The sequence below is a fragment of the Coturnix japonica genome, unplaced genomic scaffold (genome assembly GCF_054131305.1).
Source record: "Coturnix japonica strain WE unplaced genomic scaffold, WE-NBRP24 Scf243, whole genome shotgun sequence".
Taxonomy (NCBI): domain Eukaryota; kingdom Metazoa; phylum Chordata; class Aves; order Galliformes; family Phasianidae; genus Coturnix; species Coturnix japonica.
In genome coordinates this window covers 1-23,935 of record NW_028189146.1, presented here as the reverse complement: position 1 = coordinate 23,935, position 23,935 = coordinate 1, and the positions used below count along the sequence as shown (strand labels likewise).

General features: G+C 54.8%; 1 protein-coding gene across 1 annotated transcript; it reads left to right on the top strand.

Moving 5' to 3' along the window:
* Positions 1-1,006: 1,006 nt before the first annotated feature.
* LOC146750944 (RNA-binding protein 28-like) lies at positions 1,007-23,924 on the top strand (the record flags this gene model as incomplete). Its single annotated transcript, XM_085535928.1, has 4 exons — positions 1,007-1,186; positions 15,676-15,810; positions 21,494-21,568; positions 23,917-23,924. Coding segments are annotated over exons 1-4 (257 nt in total), but the record flags the coding sequence as incomplete, so codon positions are not given.
* Between the last annotated feature and the right edge of the window lie 11 nt (positions 23,925-23,935).

Here is a 23,935-nt window from a genome sequence, read left to right as displayed (position 1 = left end):
CCCCATATACCCCATATCCCCCCCTATATCCTCCATATACCTCCCTATACCCCATAACCACATATATATCCCATATAACCCCCTATACCCCATATACACCCCATATAACCCCCCATATACCCCCTCTACCCCCCTATACCCCCTATACCCCCCTATACACCCATATAACCCCCTACAACCCCCATAACCCCATATCCCCCCATATCCCCCCTCATAACCCCATATAACCCCATATACCCCCATATAACCCCATATAACCCCATATACCCCATATCCCCCCCATATAACCCCATATACCCCATATCCCCCCCATATAACCCCATATACCCCCTATACCCCCATATAACCCCATATAACCCCCATATAACCCCCATATATCCCCCCATAACCCCATATATCCCCCATATTCCCCATATACCACCTCCTCTCCCCCCATATACCCCCCTATACCCCATAACCCCATATATACCGCCATATAACCCCATATACCCCATATCCCCCCCTATATCCCCCATATAACCCCATATACCCCATATCCCCCCCTATATCCCCCATATAACCCCATATACCCCATATCCCCCCCTATATCCCCCATATAACCCCATATACCCCATATCCCCCCCTATATCCCCCCATATAACCCCCTATACTCCCCTATACACCCATATAACCCCATATACCCCATATCCCCCCCTATATCCCCCCATATAACCCCATAACCCCCAATACCCCCATATACCCCCCTATACCCCCATATACCCCCATATACCCCCCTACACCCCCATATAACCCCATATAACCCCCCATAACCCCATATATCACCCATATTCCCCATATACCCCCTCCTCTCCCCCCATATACCCCCCTATACCCCCATATACCCCCATATAACCCCCCATAACCCCATATAACCCCCCCTATACCCCCATATAACCCCCTATACCCCATATCCCCCCCTATATCCCCCCCTATACCCCCATATACCCCCATATAACCCCATATAACCCCATATCCCCCCCTATATCCCCCCTAGTTTGAGGCCCTGAAGCGGCGCCGCCTTCAGTCCCCCCACATCGCGGTGTCCCGGACCCGGCTCTGTGTGCACAACCTGCCCAAGGGAACCGACAGTGCCCAGCTATGGGGCATCATGAGGGGAGCAGCGGGGCCGGGGGCCACCATCACGGAGGTCAGACCCCCCCCATAGAAGCCCCCCATAGAGACCCCTATCGAGACCCCCCCATAGGGCTCTACATGACCCCCCCCATAGAGACCCCCATAGACTTCCCCATAGAGACCCCCCCCATAGGACTCTATATGAACCCCCCATAGAGACCCCTATAGAGACCCCCATAGAACCCCCCAATAGGGCTCTATATATCCCCCATAGAGACCCCCCCATAGAACCCCCCATAGGGACCCATAGAGACCCATAGAGAGCCATAGAACCCCATAGAGATCCCATAGAGACCCCATAGAGACCACCAACCCCTATAGTGACCCCCCCATAGAGACCCCCCCCATAGGGCTCTATATGACCCCCCCATAGAGACCCCAATAGAGACCCATAGGGACACATAGAGACCCCCCCATAGGACTCTGTATGAGACCCCCATAGAGACCCCATAGAGACCCATAGAGAACACATAGAGACCCACAGAGACCCATAGAGACCCACAGAGACCTGTAGAGACCCCATAGAACCCCCCTATAGAGACCCACAGAGACCCCCATAGTGAACCCCCATAGAGACCTCCATAAAGAACCATAGAGACCCCATAGAGACCCCATAGAGACCCATAGAGACCCATAGAGACCCATAGAGACCCCATAGAGACCCCATAGGGACCCATAGAGACCCATAGAGACCCCATAGAGAGCCATAGAGACCCCATAGAGAGCCATAGGGACCCCATAGAGAGCCATAGGGACCCCATAGGGACCCATAGAGACCTATAGAGAGCCATAGGGACCCATAGAGACCCCATAGAGACCTATAGAGACCCCATAGAGACCTATAGAGAGCCATAGGGACCCATAGAGACCCCATAGGGACCTATAGAGACCCCATAGAGACCTATAGAGACCCCATAGGGACCTATAGAGACCCCATAGGGACCCATAGAGACCCATAGAGAGCCATAGAGACCCATAGAGACCAATAGAGACCCATAGGGACCCATAGAGACCCCATAGGGATCCATAGAGACCTATAGAGACCCATAGAGACCTATAGGGACCAAGAGAAACCCCATAGGGACCCCATAGAGACCCATAGAGACCTATAGAGACCCCATAGGGACCTATAGAGACCCACTGAGACCCATAGAGACCCATAGGGACCCATAGAGACCCCATAGAGACCCCATAGGGACCATAGAGACCCCATAGGGATCCATAGAGACCCCATAGAGACCCATAGAGACCCCATAGGGACCCATAGAGACCCATAGAGACCTATAGAGACCCCATAGGGACCTATAGAGACCCATAGGGACCCCATAGGGACCCATAGAGACCCATAGAGACCCCCATAAGGACCAATAGAGACCCATAGACGCCCCATAGAGACCCCATAGGGACCCATAGAAACCCCATAGGGACCCATAGAGACCCATAGAGACCCCATAGGGACCCATAGAGACCCATAGAGACCCCATAGAGACCTATAGAGACCTATAGAGACCCCCCCCCCATAGAGACTCCCAACCCCTATAGTGACCCCCCCCCCATAGGGCTCTATATGACCACCCCATAGAGACCCCAATAGAGACCATCCCATAAAGACCCATAGAGACTCCATAGGGATCCATAGAGACCTATAGAGACCTATAGGGACCCATAGAGACCCCATAGAGACCCCATAGGGACCCACTGACAGTGCCCGGCTATGGGGCATCATGAGGGGCGCAGCGGGGCCGGGGGCCACCATCACGGAGGTCAGACCCCATAGAGACCCCATAGGGACCCCCCCATAGGGACCCCCCCACAGAGACCTATAGGGACCCCATTGAGACCCCCCCATAGGGACCCCCCCATAGAGACCTATAGGGACCCCATTGAGACTCCCCCATAGGGACCCCCCCATAGAGACCTATAGGGACCCCATTGAGACCCCCCCATAGGGACCCCCCCATAGAGACCTATAGGGACCCCATTGAGACCCCCCCATAGGGACCCCCCCCATAGAGACCTATAGGGACCCCATTGAGACCCCCCCATAGGGACCCCCCCATAGAGACCTATAGGGACCCCATAGAGACCCCCCCATAGGGACCCCCCCATAGAGACCTATAGGGACCCCATTGAGACCCCCCCATAGGGACCCCGCCATAGAGACCCCCCCATAGGGACCCCATTGAGACCCCCCCCATAGGGACCCCATTGAGACCCCCCCATAGGGACCCCCCCCATAGAGACCCCCCCATAGGGACCCCATTGAGACCCCCCCATAGGGACCCCCCCCATAGAGACCTATAGGGACCCCATAGAGACCCCCCCATAGGGACCCCCCCATAGAGACCCCCCCATAGGGACCCCATTGAGACCCCCCCATAGGGACCCCCCCATAGGGACCCCCCCATAGAGACCCCCCCCATAGGGATCCCATTGAGACCCCCCCATAGGGACCCCCCCCATAGGGACCCCCCCCATAGAGACCCCCCCATAGGGACCCCATTGAGACCCCCCCATAGGGACCCCCCCATAGGGACCCCCCATAGAGACCCCCCCATAGGGACCCCATTGAGACCCCCCCATAGGGACCCCCCCATAGAGACCCCCCCATAGGGACCCCCCCATAGGGACCTATAGGGACCCCATTGAGACCCCCCCATAGGGACCCCCCCATAGGGACCCCCCCATAGGGACCCCATTGAGACCCCCCCATAGGGACCCCCCCATAGAGACCTATAGGGACCCCATTGAGACCCCCCCATAGGGACCCCCCCATAGAGACCTATAGGGACCCCATTGAGACCCCCCCATAGGGACCCCCCCCATAGAGACCTATAGGGACCCCATTGAGACCCCCCCATAGGGACCCCCCCCATAGAGACCTATAGAGACCCCATAGGGACCCACTGACAGCGCCCGGCTATGGGGCATCATGAGGGGCGCAGCGGGGCCGGGGGCCACCATCACAGAGGTCAGACCCCATAGAGACCCCATAGGGACCCCCCCATAGGGACCCCCCCATAGAGACCTATAGGGACCCCATTGAGACCCCCCCATAGGGACCCCCCCCATAGAGACCCCCCCATAGGGACCCCATTAAGACCCCCCCATAGGGGCCCCCCCCCCATAGGGACCCCATAGGGACCCCATAGAGACCCCCATAGACTTCCCCATAGAGACCCCCCCATAGGGCTCTATATGACCCCCCCATAGAGACCCCAATAGAGACCCATAGGGACACATAGAGACCCCATGGAGACCCATAGAGACCCATAGCGACTCCATAGGAACCCATAGAGACCTATAGAGACCCATAGGGACCCATAGAGACCCCATAGGGACCCATAGAGACCCATAGAGACCCCATAGAGAGCCATAGACACCCCATAGAGACCCATAGAGACCCTATAGAGACCCATAGAGACCCATAGAGACCCATAGGGACCCATAGAGACCCATAGAGACCCATAGAGAGCCATAGGGACCCATAGAGACCCCATAGGGACCCATAGAGACCCATAGAGACCCCATAGGGACCCACTGGCAGCGCCCGGCTATGGGGCATCATGAGGGGCGCAGCGGGGCCGGGGGCCACCATCACGGAGGTCAGACCCATAGAGACCCATAGAGACCCATAGAGACCCATAGAGATCCATAGAGACCCATAGAGACCTATAGAGACCCCATAGAGACCTATAGAGACCCCATAGGGACCCATAGAGACCCCATAGGGACCCATAGAGACCCATAGGGACCCATAGAGACCCCATAGAGACCTATAGAGACCCCATAGGGACCCATAGAGACCCATAGAGACCCCATAGGGACCCATAGGGACCTATAGAAACCCCATAGGGACCCATAGAGACCCACTGATACCCCATAGAGAGACACAGAACCCCATAGAGATCCCATAGGGACCCATATGGACCCCATAGAGAGCCATAGAGACCCCATAGAGACCCATAGAGACCCCATAGGGACCCCATAGAGACCCCATAGGGACCCATAGAGACCTATAGGGACCCATAGAGACCTATAGGGACCCATAGAGACCCCATAGGGATCCATAGAGACCCACATAGAAACCCCATAGAGCGCCCCCCATAGAGACCCAATAGGGACCCATAGAGACCTATAGAGACCCCATGGGGACCCATAGAGACCCCATAGGGACCCACACACAGTGCCCAGCTATGGGGCATCATGAGGGGCGCAGCGGGGCTGGGGGCCACCATCACGGAGGTCAGACCCCATAGAGACCCCATATACCCTATGTACCCCTATAGCACCCTATGTACCCCTATAGCATCCTATATACCCCTATAGTGCCCTCTATATCCCTATACCCCCTATATACCCCCTATATCCCCCTATAGCACCCTATATACCCCCAATAGCACCCTATATGACCCTGCAGCACCCTATATGCCCCCCATAGTGCCCTATATACACCTATCGCACCTTATATACCCCTATATACTCCTATAGACCCCTATAGCACCATATAGACCCCTATAGCACCTTATAGACACCTATAGCGCCCTATAGACCCCTATAGCGCCCTACAGACCCCTATAGCACCCTATAGACCCCTATAGCACCTTATAGACCCCTATAGCGCCCTATAGACCCCTGTAGTGCCCTACAGACCCCTATAGCACCCTATAGACCCCTATAGCACCCTATAGACCCCTATAGCGCCCTATAGACCCCTATAGCGCCCTACAGACCCCTATAGCACCCTATAGACCCCTATAGCACCTTATAGACCCCTATAGCGCCCTATAGACCCCTATAGCGCCCTACAGACCCCTATAGCACCCTATAGACCCCTATAGCACCCTATAGACTCCTATAGCACCCTATAGACCCCTATAGTGCCCTATAGACTCCTGTAGCACCCTGTAGACCCCTATAGCACCCTATAGACCCCTATAGCACCCTATAGACCCCTATAGCGCCCTATATACCCCTATAGCACCCTATAGACCCCTATAGCGCCCTATAGACCCCTATAGTGCCCTATATACTCCTATAGCACCCTATATCCCTCCATATTGCCCTATATGCCCCCCTTAGTGCCATATATGCCCCCTATAGCACCCTATAGACCCCTATAGCACCCTATATACCCCTATAGCTCCCTAAGTGACCCTACAGCACCCTATATCCCTTCATAGTGCCCTATATCCCCCCATAGTGCTCTATATAGCCCTATATCCCCCTATAGACCCCTATAGCACCCTATATACCCCTATAGCGCCCTATAGACTCCTATAGCACCCTATAGACCCCCCATATCACCCTGTATACCCCCCATAGTGCCCTATATACCCCCCATAGTGCTCTATATGCCCCTTATATCCCCCTATATGCCCCTTATAGCACCCCATAGACCCTTATATGACCCTATATCCCCTATATACCCCATAGTGCCGTGTGATGCGCTCCCTGCGTGGCCATGGCCCTATATAGCCCTATAGCACCCTATATCCCCTATATACACCCTATAGCACCCTATATATCCCATAGTGCCGTGTGATGCGCTCCCTGCGTGGCCGTGGCCCTATATAGCCCTATAGCACCCCATAGCACCCTATAGCCCCCTATATCCCCCTATATAGCCCTATATCCCCTATATCCCCTATATCCCCCTATATAGTGCCGTGTGATGCGCTCCCTTTGTGGCCGTGGCCCTATATAGCCCTATAGCACCCTATAGACCCCTATAGCGCCCTATAGACCCCTATAGCACCCTATAGACCCCTATAGCGCCCTATAGACCCCTATAGTGCCCTATATCCCCCTATATCCCCTATATGCCCTATATCCCCTATATCTCCCTATATCCCCTATATCCCCTATATCTCCTATACACCCCATAGTGCCGTGTGATGCGCTCCCTGCGTGGCCATGGCCCTATATAGCCCTATAGCACCCTATAGACCCCTATAGCACCCTATATCCCCCTATAGCACCCCATAGCCCCCTATATCCCCTATACATCCCATAGTGCCGTGTGATGTGCTCCCTGCGTGGCCGTGGCCCTATATAGCCCTATATCCCCTATATATCCCCTATATCCCCCTATATAGTGCCGTGTGATGCGCTCCCTGCGTGGCCATGGCCCTATATAGCCCTATAGCGCCCTATATCCCCCTATAGCGCCCTATATCCCCTATATCCCCCTATATCCCCCTATATCCCCTATATCCCCTATATAGTGCCGTGTGATGCGCTCCCTGCGTGGCCATGGCCCTATAGACCCCTATAGCCCCCTATAGCACCCTATATAGCCCTATATCCCCTATACATCCCCATAGTGCCGTGTGATGCGCTCCCTGCGTGGCCATGGCCCTATATAGCCCTATATCCCCCTATATCCCCTATATAACCCTATATCCCCTATACACCCCATAGTGCCGTGTGATGCGCTCCCTTTGTGGCCGTGGCCCTATATCCCCCTATATCCCCCTATAGCACCCTATATACACCCTATATCCCCTATATCCCCCTATAGCACCCCATAGCGCCCCATAGCCCCCTATATCCCCCTATATAGTGCCGTGTGATGCGCTCCCTTTGTGGCCGTGGCCCTATATAGCCCTATAGCACCCTATATCTCCCTATAGACCCCTATATCCCCCTATATCCCCTATACCCCCTATATCCCCTATACATCCCATAGTGCCGTGTGATGCGCTCCCTGCGTGGCCATGGCCCTATATAGCCCTATAGCGCCCTATAGACCCCTATAGCGCCCTATAGACCCCTATAGAACCCTATAGACCCCTATAGCGCCTTATAGACCCCTATAGCACCCTATAGACCCCTATAGCGCCCTATAGACCCCTATACCCCCTATATCCCCTATCCATCCCATAGTGCCGTGTGATGCGCTCCCTGCGTGGCCATGGCCCTATATACCCCTATAGCACCCTATAGACCCCTATAGCACCCCATAGCGCCCTATAGCGCCCTATATACCCCATAGTGCTGTGTGATGCGCTCCCTGTGTGGCCATGGCCCTATATAGCCCTATAGCGCCCTATATACCCCTATAGTGCCCTATAGACCCCTATAGCACCCTATATCCCCCTATAGCACCCTATATCCCCTATCCATCCCATAGTGCCGTGTGATGCGCTCCCTGCGTGGCCATGGCCCTATATAGCCCTATAGCGCCCCATAGCGCCCTATAGCACCCTATATATCCCATAGTGCCGTGTGATGCGCTCCCTGCGTGGCCATGGCCCTATATAGCCCTATAGCACCCTATAGCACCCTATAGCACCCTATAGACCCCTATAGCGCCCTATAGATCCCTATAGACCCCTATAGCACCCTATAGACCCCTATAGCACCCTATAGACCCTTATAGCACCCTATAGACCCCTATAGCGCTTTATAAACCCCTATAGCACCCTATAGACCCCTATAGCGCCCTATAGACCCCTATAGCACCCTATAGACCCCTATAGCGCCCTATAGACTCCTATAGCTCCCTATAGACCCCTGTAGCGCCCTATAGACCCCTATAGAGCCCTATAGACCCCTATAGCACCCTGTAGACCCCTGTAGTGTCCTATAGACCCCTATAGCGCCCTATAGACCCCTATAGCGCCCTATAGCACCCTATAGACCCCTATAGCGCCCTATAGCGCCCTATAGACCCCTATAGCACCCTATACATCCCCATAGTGCCGTGTGATGCGCTCCCTGCATGGCCATGGCCCTATATAGCCCTATAGCGCCCTATAGACCCCTATAGCACCCCATAGCGCCCTATAGCACCCTATAGACCCCTATAGCGCCCTATAGACCCCTATATCCCCTATCCATCCCCATAGTGCCGTGTGATGCGCTCCCTGCGTGGCCATGGCCCTATAGACCCCTATAGCACCCTATAGACCCCTATAGCGCCCTATAGACCCCTATAGCACCCTATAGACCCCTATAGCGCCCTATAGACCCCTATAGCGCCCTATAGACCCCTATAGCACCCTGTAGACCCCTATAGCGCCCTATATCCCCTATATCCCCTATACATCCCATAGTGCCGTGTGATGCGCTCCCTGCGTGGCCATGGCCCTATATAGCCCTATAGCACCCTATAGACCCCTATAGCACCCTATAGACCCCTATAGCGCCCTGTAGACCCCTATAGCACCCTATAGACCCCTATAGCGCCCTATAGACCCCTATAGCACCCTATAGCCCCCTATAGCCCCCTATATCCCCCTATATCCCCTATATCCCCTATATCCCCTATATCCCCTATACACCCCATAGTGCCGTGTGATGCACTCCCTGCGTGGCCATGGCCCTATATAGCCCTATATACACCCCATAGCGCCCCATAGCGCCCTATAGCGCCCTATATCCCCCTATATAGTGTCGTGTGATGCGCTCCCTGCGTGGCCATGGCCCTATATAGCCCCATAGCACCCTATAGACCCCTATAGCACCCCATAGCGCCCTATAGCGCCCTATATCCCCCTATATAGTGCCGTGTGATGCGCTCCCTGCGTGGCCATGGCCCTATATAACCCTATAGCGCCCTATAGACCCCTATAGCTCCCTATATACCCCTATAGCACCCTATAGACCCCTATAGCGCCCTATAGACCCCTATAGCTCCCTATATACCCCTATAGCGCCCTATAGACCCCTATAGCGCCCTATAGACCCCTATAGCGCCCTATAGCACCCTATAGACCCCTATAGCACCCTATAGACCCCTATAGCGCCCTATAGACCCCTATAGCGCCCTATAGACCCCTATAGCACCCTATAGACCACTATAGCACCCTATAGCCCCCTATAGACCACTATAGCACCCTATAGCACCCTATAGACCCCTATAGCGCCCTATAGACCCCTATAGCGCCCTATAGACCCCTATAGCACCCTATAGACCACTATAGCACCCTATAGCCCCCTATAGACCACTATAGCACCCTATAGCGCCCTATAGACCCCTATAGCACCCTATAGACCCCTATATCCCCTATATCCCCCTATATAGTGCCGTGTGATGCGCTCCCTTTGTGGCCTTGGCCCTATATAGCCCTATAGCACCCTATATCCCCTATATCCCCTATATCCCCTATATCCCCTATATCGCCTATATAGCCCTATACACCCTATATCCCCTATATACCCCATAGTGCCGTGTGATGCGCTCCCTGCGTGGCCGTGGCCCTATATAGCCCTATATCCCCTATATCCCCTATATACACCCTATATCCCCCTATATATCCCATAGTGCCGTGTGATGCGCTCCCTTTGTGGCCGTGGCCCTATATAGCCCTATATCCCCTATATCTCCCTATATAACCCTATAGCACCCTATATACCCCATAGTGCCGTGTGATGCGCTCCCTTTGTGGCCGTGGCCCTATATCCCCCTATATCCCCTATATCCCCTATATACACCCTATATCCCCCTATATCCCCCTATATAGTGCCGTGTGATGTGCTCCCTTTGTGGCCGTGGCCCTATATAGCCCTATAGCACCCTATATCCCCTATATACACCCTATATCCCCTATATAACCCTATATCCCCTATATATCCCATAGTGCCGTGTGATGCGCTCCCTGCGTGGCCGTGGCCCTATATAGCCCTATAGCACCCTATATCCCCTATATACACCCTATATCCCCTATATAACCCTATATCCCCTATATCCCCCTATATAGTGCCGTGTGATGCGCTCCCTTTGTGGCCGTGGCCCTATATAGCCCCATAGCCCCCTATATCCCCTATATCCCCTATATATCCCATAGTGCCGTGTGATGCGCTCCCTGCGTGGCCGTGGCCCTATATCCCCCTATATCTCCCTATATACACCCTATATCCCCTATATATCCCATAGTGCCGTGTGATGCGCTCCCTTTGTGGCCGTGGCCCTATATAGCCCTATATCCCCCTATATACACCCTATATCCCCTATATACCCCATAGTGCCGTGTGATGCGCTCCCTGCGTGGCCATGGCCCTATATAGCCCTATATCCCCTATATCCCCTATATATCCCCTATATCCCCCTATATAGTGCCGTGTGATGCGCTCCCTTTGTGGCCGTGGCCCTATATAGCCCTATATACACCCTATATCCCCTATATACCCCTATATAGTGCCGTGTGATGCGCTCCCTGCGTGGCCATGGCCCTATATAGCCCTATAGCACCCTATAGACCCCTATAGCACCCCATAGCACCCTATAGCACCCTATAGACCCCTATAGCGCCCTATAGACCCCTATAGCACCCTATAGACCCCTATAGCACCCTATAAACCCCTATAGCACCCTATAGACCCCTATAGCGCCCTATAGATCCCTATAGCACCCTATAGACCCCTATAGCGCCCTATAGACCCCTATAGCACCCTATAGACCCCTATAGCATCCTATAGACCCCATAGCACCCTATATAGCCCTCTGTAGCACCCTATATACTCCCATAGTGTCCTATATACCCCTATTGCACCCTATATACCCCTATAGCACCCTATAGACCCCTATAGCACCCCATAGCACCCTATATCCCCTATATATCCCATAGTGCCGTGTGATGCGCTCCCTGCGTGGCTGTGACCCTATATAGCCCTATAGCACCCTATATCCCCTATATACACCCTATATCCCCTATATAACCCTATATCCCCTATATCCCCCTATATAGTGCCGTGTGATGCGCTCCCTTTGTGGCCGTGGCCCTATATAGCCCTATAGCACCCTATATCCCCTATATCCCCTATATACCCCATAGTGCCGTGTGATGCGCTCCCTTTGTGGCCGTGGCCCTATATAGCCCTATATAACCCTATGTCCCCTATATATCCCCTATATAGTGCCGTGTGATGCGCTCCCTGCGTGGCCATGGCCCTATATAGCCCTATAGCACCCTATAGCCCCCTATATCCCCTATATCCCCTATACATCCCATAGTGCCGTGTGATGCGCTCCCTGCGTGGCCATGGCCCTATATAGCCCTATAGCACCCTATAGACCCCTATAGCACCCTATAGACCCCTATAGTGCCCTATAGACCCCTATAGCACCCTATAGACCCCTATAGCGCCCTATAGACCCCTTTAGCACCCTATAGCCCCCTATAGCGCCCTATAGACCCCTATTGCCTCCTATATGCCCCTATAGTGCCCTATACCCCACCTCAGTGCTCTCTATGCCCCCCATAGCACCCTGTATACCCCCTATAGTGCCCTATATACCCTCTATAGCACCCTATAGCACCCTATATACTCTTGTATACCGCTATATGTTCCCTATAGCCCCCTATATGTCCCCTATAGCACCCTATAGACCCCTATAGCACCCTTTATAGCCCCCTATATTGCCCTGTATACCCCCCATAGTGCTCTATATGCCCCCTATAGCCCACTTTGTGCCCCCCATAGTGCCCTATATGCCCCCCATAGTGCCCTATATACCCCTATATGCCCCCTATAGCACCCTATATCGTGCCCAACAGCACCCTATATGACCCTCTAGCACCCTATATACCCCCCATATCACCCTGTATACCCCCCATAGTGCTCTATATGCCCCTTATAGCACCCTATATCCCCTATATCCCCTATACCCCCTATATCCCCTGTATCCCCCTATATAGCCCTATATCCCCTATATACACCCTATACACCCCATAGTGTCGTGTGATGCGCTCCCTTTGTGGCCGTGGCCCTATATAGCCCTATATCCCCTATATCCCCCTATACACCCTATATCCCCTATATACCCCATAGTGCCGTGTGATGCGCTCCCTTTGTGGCCGTGGCCCTATATCCCCTATATACACCCTATATCCCCTATACATCCCATAGTGCCGTGTGATGCGCTCCCTGTGTGGCCGTGGCCCTATATAGCCCTATATCCCCTATATCCCCTATATCCCCTATATCCCCTATATAGTGCCGTGTGATGCGCTCCCTTTGTGGCCGTGGCCCTATATCCCCCTATATCCCCTATATCCCCTATATACACCCTATATATCCCCTATATCCCCTATATAGTGCCGTGTGATGCGCTCCCTTTGTGGCTGTGGCCCTATATCCCCCTATATCCCCCTATATCCCCCTATATCCCCTATATATCCCCTATATCCCCTATATAGTGCCGTGTGATGCGCTCCCTTTGTGGCCATGGCCCTATATCCCCCTATATCCCCTATATCCCCTATATACACCCTATATATCCCCTATATCCCCTATATAGTGCCGTGTGATGCGCTCCCTTTGTGGCTGTGGCCCTATATCTCCCTATATCCCCTATATCTCCCTATATAACCCTATATCCCCTATATCCCCCTATATAGTGCCGTGTGATGCGCTCCCTGCGTGGCCATGGCCCTATATAGCCCTATAGCACCCTATATCCCCTATATACACCCTATATCCCCTATATCCCCTATATCCCCTATATAACCCTATATCCCCTATACATCCCATAGTGCCGTGTGATGCGCTCCCTGCGTGGCCATGGCCCTATATAGCCCTATAGCACCCTATAGACCCCTATATCTCCCTATATCCCCTATATCCCCCTATATCCCCCTATATCCCCTATATCCCCTATATCCCCTATACACCCCATAGTGCCGTGTGATGCGCTCCCTGCGTGGCCGTGGCCCTATATAGCCCTATAGTGCCCTATAGACCCCCATAGCCCCCTATATCCCCTATCCATCCCATAGTGCCGTGTGATGCGCTCCCTGTGTGGCCATGGCCCTATAGACCCTTATAGCGCCCTATAGACCCCTATAGTGCCCTATATACTCCTATAGCACCCTATATCCCTCCATATTGCCCTATATGCCCCCCTTAGTGCCATATATGCCCCCTATAGCACCCTATATACCCCTATAGCTCTCTAAATGACCCTACAGCACCCTATATCCCTTCATAGTGCCCTATATCCCCCCATAGTGCTCTATATGCCCCTTATAGCACCCTCTATGCCCCCTATAGCACCCTATATACCCCTATAGCGCCCTATAGACCCCTATAGCACCCTATAGACCCCCCATATCACCCTGTGTACCCCCCATAGTGCCCTATATACCCCCCATAGTGCCCTATATGCCCCTTATAGCCCCCCATTCTGCCCTATATAGCCCTATAGCGCCCTATATAACCCCAATAGCACCCTATAGACCCCTATAGCACCCTATAGACCCCTATATCCCCTATCCATCCCATAGTGCTGTGTGATGCGCTCCCTGCGTGGCCATGGCCCTATAGACCCCTATAGCACCCTATAGACCCCTATATCCCCTATAGCACCCTATAGACCCCTATAGCCCCCTATAGACCCCTATAGCACCCTATAGACCCCTATAGCCCCCTATATCCCCTATATATCCCCTATATCCCCCTATATAGTGCCGTGTGATGCGCTCCCTTTGTGGCCGTGGCCCTATATAGCCCTATATCCCCTATATCTCCCTATATAGCCCTATAGCACCCTATATCCCCTATATCCCCTATATCCCCTATACACCCTATATACACCCTATATATCCCATAGTGCCGTGTGATGCGCTCCCTGCGTGGCCGTGGCCCTATATAGCCCTATAGCGCCCTATATCCCCTATATACACCCTATATCCCCTATATCCCCTATATCCCCTATACACCCTATATACACCCTATATATCCCATAGTGCCGTGTGATGCGCTCCCTGCGTGGCCGTGGCCCTATATAGCCCTATAGCGCCCTATATCCCCTATATCCCCTATATCCCCTATACACCCTATATACACCCTATATATCCCATAGTGCCGTGTGATGCGCTCCCTGCGTGGCCGTGGCCCTATATAGCCCTATAGCGCCCTATATCCCCTATATACACCCTATATCCCCTATATCCCCTATATCTCCCTATATAACCCTATACCCCCTATATATCCCATAGTGCCGTGTGATGCGCTCCCTGCGTGGCCATGGCCCTATATAGCCCTATAGCACCCTATAGACCCCTATAGCACCCTATATGACCCTGCAGCACCCTATAGACCCCTCTAGCACCCTATAGACCCCTATAGTGCCCTATAGACCCCTATAGCACCCTATAGACCCCTATAGTGCCCTATAGACCCCTATAGCACCCTATAGACCCTTATAGCACCCTATAGACCCCTATAGCACCCTATATAGCCCTCTGTAGCACCCTATATACCCCTATAGCACCCTATATACCCCTATAGCACCCTATAGACCCCTATAGCACCCTATAGACCCCTATAGCATCCTATAGACCCCTATAGCACCCTATATAGCCCTCTGTAGCACCCTATATACCCCCATAGCACCCTATGTAGCCCCCTATATGTCCCCTATAGCACCCTATATCCCCTATATCCCCTATATAGTGCCGTGTGATGCGCTCCCTTTGTGGCCGTGGCCCTATATCCCCCTATATCCCCCTATATCCCCCTATATCCCCTATATCCCCTATATCCCCTATATAGTGCCGTGTGATGCGCTCCCTTTGTGGCCGTGGCCCGTCTCTGGGCTTCGCGTTCGTTGAGTTCACGCGGCACCAACACGCGCTGACGGCCCTGAGGAGCATCAACAACAACCCCAACGTGTTCGGGGCCAGCAAGGTCAGATATGGGGCACATATAGGGCACCTATAGGGCACCTATGGGGTGGGCATCTATGGGGCACCTATGGGGGGGGCATCTGTATGGGGGCAGATCTATATAGCTCTATGGGGGGCAGCTCTATATAGGTCTATGGGGGGCAGCTCTATATAGCTCTATGGGGGGCATCTATATGGCTCTATGGGGGGCACATATATGGGGGCAGCTCTATGGGGGGCACATATATGGGGTGGGCACCTGTATGGGGGGCAGCTCTATGGGGGGCATCTATATGGGGGGCATCTATGGGGTAAACTATATGGGGGCACATATGGGGGCACCTATGGGGTGGGCACATATATGGGGTCAGCTCTATGGGGGGCATCTATATGGGGGCATCTATGGGGTCACCTATGGGGTGGGTATCTATATGGGGTCAGCTCTATGTAGCTCTATGGGGGGCACATATAGGGTCACCTATGGGGTGGGCACCTGTATGGGGGGCATCTATATGGGGGGCATCTATGGGGGGCACCTATAGGGTCACCTATGGGGTGGGCACCTGTATGGGGTCAGCTCTATGGGGGGCACCTATAGGGTCACCTATGGGGTGGGCATCTATATGGGGTCACCTATGGGGGGCATCTATATGGGGGCATCTATGGGGTCACCTATGGGGTGGGCATCTATATGGGGTCAGATCTATGGGGGCACCTATAGGGCACCTATGGGGTGGGTTCGTATATGGGGTCAGATCTATGAGGGCACCTATAGGGTCACCTATGGGGTGGGCACATATATGGGGTCAGCTCTATGGGGGGCATCTATATGGGGGCAGCTCTATGGGGGGCATCTATATGGGGGCATCTATGGGGTCACCTATGGGGTGGGCACCTGTATGGGGTCAGCTCTATGTAGCTCTATGGGGGGCACATATAGGGTCACCTATGGGGTGGGTTCATATATGGGGTCAGATCTATGGGGGCACCTATAGGGTCACCTATGGGGTGGGCATCTATATGGGGGGCACCTATATGGGGGGCATCTATGGGGGGCACCTATATGGGGGGCAGCTCTATGGGGGGCGACTATATGGGTTATAGGGTGGACATCTATGGGGGGCATCTATATGGGGGGCACTTATAGGGTCACCTATAGGGTGGGCATCTATGAGGCTCCTATATGGGGGTCGTCTATGTGGGGGGCACTTATAGGGTCACCTATGGGGTGGGCACATATATGGGGTCAGCTCTATATAGCTCTATGGGGGTCAGCTCTATATAGCTCTATGGGGGGCAGCTCTATATAGGTCTATGGGGGTCAGCTCTATATAGCTCTATGGGGGGCAGCTCTATATAGGTCTATGGGGGGCAGCTCTATGGGGGGCATCTATATGGGGGGCATCTATATGGGGTCAGCTCTATGGGGGGCATCTATATGGGGCACCTGTATGGGGTGGGCACCTGTATGGGGGGCAGCTCTATATAGGTCTATGGGGGGCAGCTCTATGGGGGGCATCTATATGGGGGCATCTATATGGGGTCAGCTCTATATAGCTCTATGGGGGGCACCTATATGGGGGGCATCTATATGGGGGTCAGCTCTATGGGGTCAACTATATGGGGGGCACCTGTATGGGGGGCATCTATATGGGGTCAGCTCTATGGGGGGCACCTATAGGGTCACCTATAGGGTGGGCACCTGTATGGGGTCAGCTCTATGGGGGGCACCTATAGGGTAACTTATAGGGTGGGCATCAATATGGGGGGCATCTATATGGGGGGCAGCTCTATATAGCTCTATGGGGGGCACCTATATGGGAGGCATCTATATGGGGGTCAGCTCTATGGGGGGCATCTATGGGGGGCACATATATGGGTTCAGCTCTATATAGCTCTATGGGGGGCACCTATATGGGGTCAGCTCTATATAGCTCTATGAGGGGCATCTATATGGGGGGCACCTATATGGGGTCAGCTCTATGTAGCTCTATGAGGGGCATCTATATGGGGGGCAGCTCTATGGGGGGCATCTATATGGGGTTCAGCTCTATACAGCTCTGTGGGGGTCAGCTCTATGGGTGTCACCTGTGGGGGGGGCATCTATATGGGGGGCACCTATATGGGGGACATCTATATGGGGGGCATCTATGGGGTAGCTTATAGGGTGGGCACCTATATGGGGGTCAGCTCTATATAGCTCTATGGGGGGCATCTATGGGGGGCATCTATATGGGGGCAGCTCTATGTAGCTCTATGGGGGTCAGCTCTATGGGGAGCATCTATATGGGGGGCACATATATGGGGTCAGCTCTATATAGCTCTATGGGGGGCAGCTCTATGGGGGGCAGCTCTATGGGGGGCACTTATAGGGTCACCTATAGGGTGGGCACATATATGGGGTCAGCTCTATATAGGTCTATGGGGGTCAGCTCTATGGGGGGCATCTATATGGGGGTCAGCTCTATATAGCTCTATGGGGGGCATCTATATGGGGTCAGCTCTATGGGGGGCATCTATATGGGGGGCACATATATGGGGTCAGCTCTATATAGCTCTATGGGGGGCAGCTCTATGGGGGGCAGCTCTATATAGTTCTATGGGGGGCACATATATGGGGTCACATATGGGGGGCATCTATATGGGGGGCACCTATATGGGGTCAGCTCTATGGGGGGCAACTATATGGGGTCACATATGGGGGGCATCTATATGGGGGGCATCTATATGGGGGGCACCTATATGGGGTCAGCTCTATGGGGGGCATCTATATGGGGTCAGCTCTATGGGGGACACCTATAGGGTCACCTATGGGGTGGGCACCTGTATGGGGTCAGCTCTATGGGGGGCACATATAGGGTCACCTATAGGGTGGGCATCTATATGGGGTCACCTATGGGGGGCATCTATATGGGGGCATCTATGGGGTCACCTATGGGGTGGGCACCTGTATGGGGTCAGCTCTATATAGCTCTATGGGGGGCACCTATAGGGTCACCTATGGGGTGGGCACCTGTATGGGGGCAGCTCTATGGGGGGCATCTATATGGGGGGCATCTATGGGGTCACATATGGGGGCAGCTCTATGGGGGGCATCTATATGGGGGGCATCTTTATGGGGTCACATATGGGGGCACCTATATGGGGGTCACCTATGGGGGTCACCTATGGGGTGGGCACCTGTATGGGGTCAGCTCTATATAGGTCTATGGGGGTCAGCTCTATGGGGGGCAGCTCTATGGGGGGCACCTATATGGGGTCAGCTCTATATAGCTCTATGGGGGGCAGCTATATGGGGGGCATCTATATGGGGGGCACCTATATGGGGTCACATTTGGGGGGCAACTATATGGGGGGCACCTATGGGGTGGGCACCTGTATGGAGGGCAGCTCTATATAGGTCTATGGGGGGCAGCTCTATGGGGGGCAGCTCTATGGGGGGCACCTATATGGGGGCATCTATATGGGGGTCAGCTCTATGGGGTCAACTATATGGGGTCACATATGGGGAGCACCTATATGGGGGGCATCTATATGGGGTCAGCTCTATGGGGGCACCTATGGGGGGCATCTATATGGGGGGCACCAGTATGGGGTTCAGCTCTATATAGCTCTATGGGGGGCAGCTCTATGGGGGGCAGCTCTATGGGGGGCAGCTATATGGGGGGCACTTATAGGGTCACCTATAGGGTGGGCACATATATGGGGTCAGCTCTATATAGGTCTATGGGGGGCATCTATATGGGGTCAGCTCTATATAGCTCTATGGGGGTCATCTATATGGGGGGCATCTATATGGGGGGCATCTATATGGGGAGCACCCATAGGGTCACCTATGGGGTGGGCATCTATATGGGGTCAGCTCTATATAGCTCTATGGGGGGCACCTATAGGGTCACCTATGGGGTGGGCACATATATGGGGGCAGCTCTATGTAGCTCTATGGGGGGCAGCTCTATGGGGGGCACATATAGGGCACCTATGGGGTGGGCATCTATATGGGGTCAGCTCTATATAGCTCTATGGGGGGCAGCTCTATATAGGTCTATGGGGGGCAGCTCTATGGGGGGCAGCTCTATATAGGTCTATGGGGGGCATCTATATGGCTCTATGGGGGGCACAGATATGGGGGCAGCTCTATGGGGGGCACATATATGGGGTGGGCATCTATATGGGGGGCATCTATATGGGGTTCAGCTCTATGTAGCTCTATGGGGGGCAGCTCTATGGGGGGCACCTATGGGGGCACCTTATAGGGTGGACATCTATGGGGGGCATCTATATGGGGGGCACCTATAGGGTCACCTATAGGGTGGGCACCTGTATGGGGTCAGCTCTATGTAGCTCTATGGGGGGCACATATAGGGTCACCTATATGGGGGGCATCTATATGGGGTCAGCTCTATGGGGGCACCTATATGGGGGGCACCTATATGGGGTCAGCTCTATTGGGTCAACTATATGGGGTCACATATATGGGGAGCACCTATATGGGGGGCACCTATATGGGGCTCAGCTCTATGGGGGGCACCTATAGGGTAACCTATAGGGTGGGTACATATATGGGGGGGCAGCTCTATATAGCTCTATGTGGGGCACCTATATGGGGGTCAGCTCTATGGGTGTCATCTATATGGGATCACATATGGGGGCACCTCTATGGGGGTACGTATATGGGGGTCACCTATGGGGTCACCTATGGGGGTTACCTATAGGGGTCACCTATATGGGGGCATCTATGGGTCTCATATATATATGGGGTCACATATGGGGGGCACATATGGGTGGCACCTATATGGGGGTCAGCTCTATGGGGTCAACTATATGGGGTCACATATGGGGGGCATCTATATGGGGGTCAGCTCTATGGGGTCAACTATATGGGGGGCATCTATATGGGGGTACATATATGGGGGTCACCTATGGGGGTTACCTATATGGGAGGCACCTATATGGGGGGCATCTATATGGGGGGCACCTATATGGGGGGCATCTATGGGTCTCATCTATATGGGGTAACACATGGGGGGCACCTATATGGGGGTACATATATGGGGGGCACATATGGGGGGAACCTATGGGGGGGGCACCTATATGGGTGTCATCTATATGGGGGGCACCTATTTGGGGGAGCACCTAATATGGGGGGCAGCTCTATATAGCTCTATGGGGGTCAGCTCTATGGGGGGCACCTATATGAGGGGCACCTATATGGGGGGCACATATATGGGGTCAACTATATGGGGTCACATATGGGGGGCATCTATATGGGGGGCATCTATATGGGGTCAACTATATGGGGGGCATCTATATGGGGGTACATATATGGGGGTCACCTATGGGGTCACCTATGGGGGTTACCTATATGGGAGGCACCTATATGGGGGGCATCTATATGGGGGGCACCTATATGGGGGGCATCTATGGGTCTCATCTATATGGGGTCACATATGGGGGGCATCTATATGGGGGTCACCTATGGGGTCACCTATATGGGGGTCACCTATATGGGGGTCATCTATATGGGGGGCATCTATATGGGGTCACCTATATGGGTCTCATCTATATGGGGGGCTCCTATATGGGGGGCATCTATGGGTCTCGTCTATATGGGGTCACATATGGGGGTCAGCTCTATGGGGGGCATCTATGGGTCTCATGTATATGGGGTCACATATGGGGTTGCCCCCCCTGCTGCCCCCCAGCGCCCCATAGTGGAGTTCTCCCTGGAGGACCTTCGCAAACTGCGCCTCAAGGAGCAACGAATGCAACGCAGCCGGGTATGGGACCGCCCCATAGCCACCCCATAGCCACCCCATAGCCACCCCATAACCACCCCATAGCCACCCCATAACCACCCCATAGCCACCCCATAACCACCCCATAGCCACCCCATAGCCACCCCATAACCACCCCATAACCACCCCATAGCCACCCCATAGCCACCCCATAGCCACCCCATAGCCACCCCATGACCACCCCATAGCCACCCCATAGCCACCCCATAACCACCCCATAGCCACCCCATAGCCACCCCATAACCACCCCATAACCACCCCATAACCACCCCATAGCCACCCCATAGCCACCCCATTGCCACCCCATAACCACCCCATAGCCACCCCATAGCCACCCCATAGCCACCCCATGACCACCCCATAACCACCCCATAACCACCCCATAGCCACCCCATAGCCACCCCATAGCCACCCCATAACCACCCCATAGCCACCCCATAACCACCCCATAGCCACCCCATAACCACCCCATAACCACCCCATAGCCACCCCATAGCCACCCCATAGCCACCCCATAACCACCCCATAGCCACCCCATAGCCACCCCATAACCCCCCATAGCCACCCCATAGTCACCCCATAGCCACCCCATAACCACCCCATAGCCACCCCATAACCACCCCATAGCCACCCCATAGCCACCCCATAGCCACCCCATAGCCACCCCATAACCACCCCATAGCCACCCCATAGCCACCCCATAGCCACCCCATAACCACCCCATAGCCACCCCATAGCCACCCCATAGCCACCCCATAACCACCCCATAGCCACCCCATAGCCACCCCATAGCCACCCCATAACCACCCCATAGCCACCCCATAGCCACCCCATAACCACCCCATAGCCACCCCATAGCCACCCCATAACCACCCCATAGCCACCCCATAGCCACCCCATAACCACCCCATAGCCACCCCATAACCACCCCATAGCCACCCCATAGCCACCCCATAACCACCCCATAGCCACCCCATAACCACCCCATAGCCACCCCATAGCCACCCCATAACCACCCCATAACCACCCCATAACCACCCCATAGCCACCCCATAACCACCCCATAGCCACCCCATAACCACCCCATAACCACCCCATAGCCACCCCATAACCACCCCATAACCACCCCATAACCACCCCATAACCCCCCATAACCACCCCATAGCCACCCCATAGCCACCCCATAACCACCCCATAACCACCCCATAGCCACCCCATAACCACCCCATAACCACCCCATAGCCACCCCATAGCCACCCATAACCACCCCATAGCCACCCCATAACCACCCCATAACACCCCCAGCACCCATGGATGCCCAGCCCATAACCCACCCCAGCACCGATGGGTGCCCCCCCCATTACCCCCCCCAGCACCCATGGGTGCCTCCCCCCCATAACCCCCCCAGCACCCATGGGTGCCCCCCCCCCCCCCCCCTAACCCCCCCCAGCACCCATGGGTGCCCCCCCCCCATAACCCTCCCCAGCACCCATGGGTGTCACCCCCCATAACCCCCCCCGTCACCCATGGGTGCCCCCCCCATATCAACCCCCCAGCATCCCATGGGTGTCCCCCCCCCCCCATTGTCACACCCCCCATAACCCCCCCAGCACCCATGGGTGACACCCCATAACACACCCCCCCAGCACCCATGGGTGACCCCCCCACATAAACCCCCCAGCACCCCTGGGTGACACCCCATAACCCCCCCCCCAGCACCCATCGGTGCCCACCCCATAACCCCCCCCAGCACCGATGGATGACACCCCCCCCTTAACCCCCCCAGCACCCATGGGTGCCCCCCCATAACCCCCCCAGCACCCATGGGTGCCCCCCCCCCCCATAACCCCCCCAGCACCCATGGGTGCCCCCCCCCCCCCATAACCCCCCCAGCACCCATCGGTGTCACCCCCAATAACCCCCCAGCACCCATGGGTGCCCACCCCATAAGCCCCCCAGCACCCATGGGTGCCCCCCCCCCTTAACCCCCCCAGCACCCATGGGTGTCAAACCCCCCCCCCCCCCTCATAACCCCCCCAGCACCCATGGGTGCCCACCCCATAACCCCCCCAGCACCCATGGGTGCCCCCCCCCCCATAACCCCCCCCAGCACCGATGGGTGCCCCCTCCCCTATAACCCCCCCCCCCCAGCACCGATGGGTGCCCCCTCCCCTATAACCCCCCCCAGCACCCATGGGTGCCCCCCCCCCCCATACCCCCCCCATAACAACCCCCCAGCACCCATGGGTGCCCCCCCCATAACCCCCCTCCAGCACCCATGGGTGCCCCCCCCCCACTAACCTCTCTCCCTTCTGTCCCCCCCCCCCCAGCTGAAGCAGCAGCATCTCT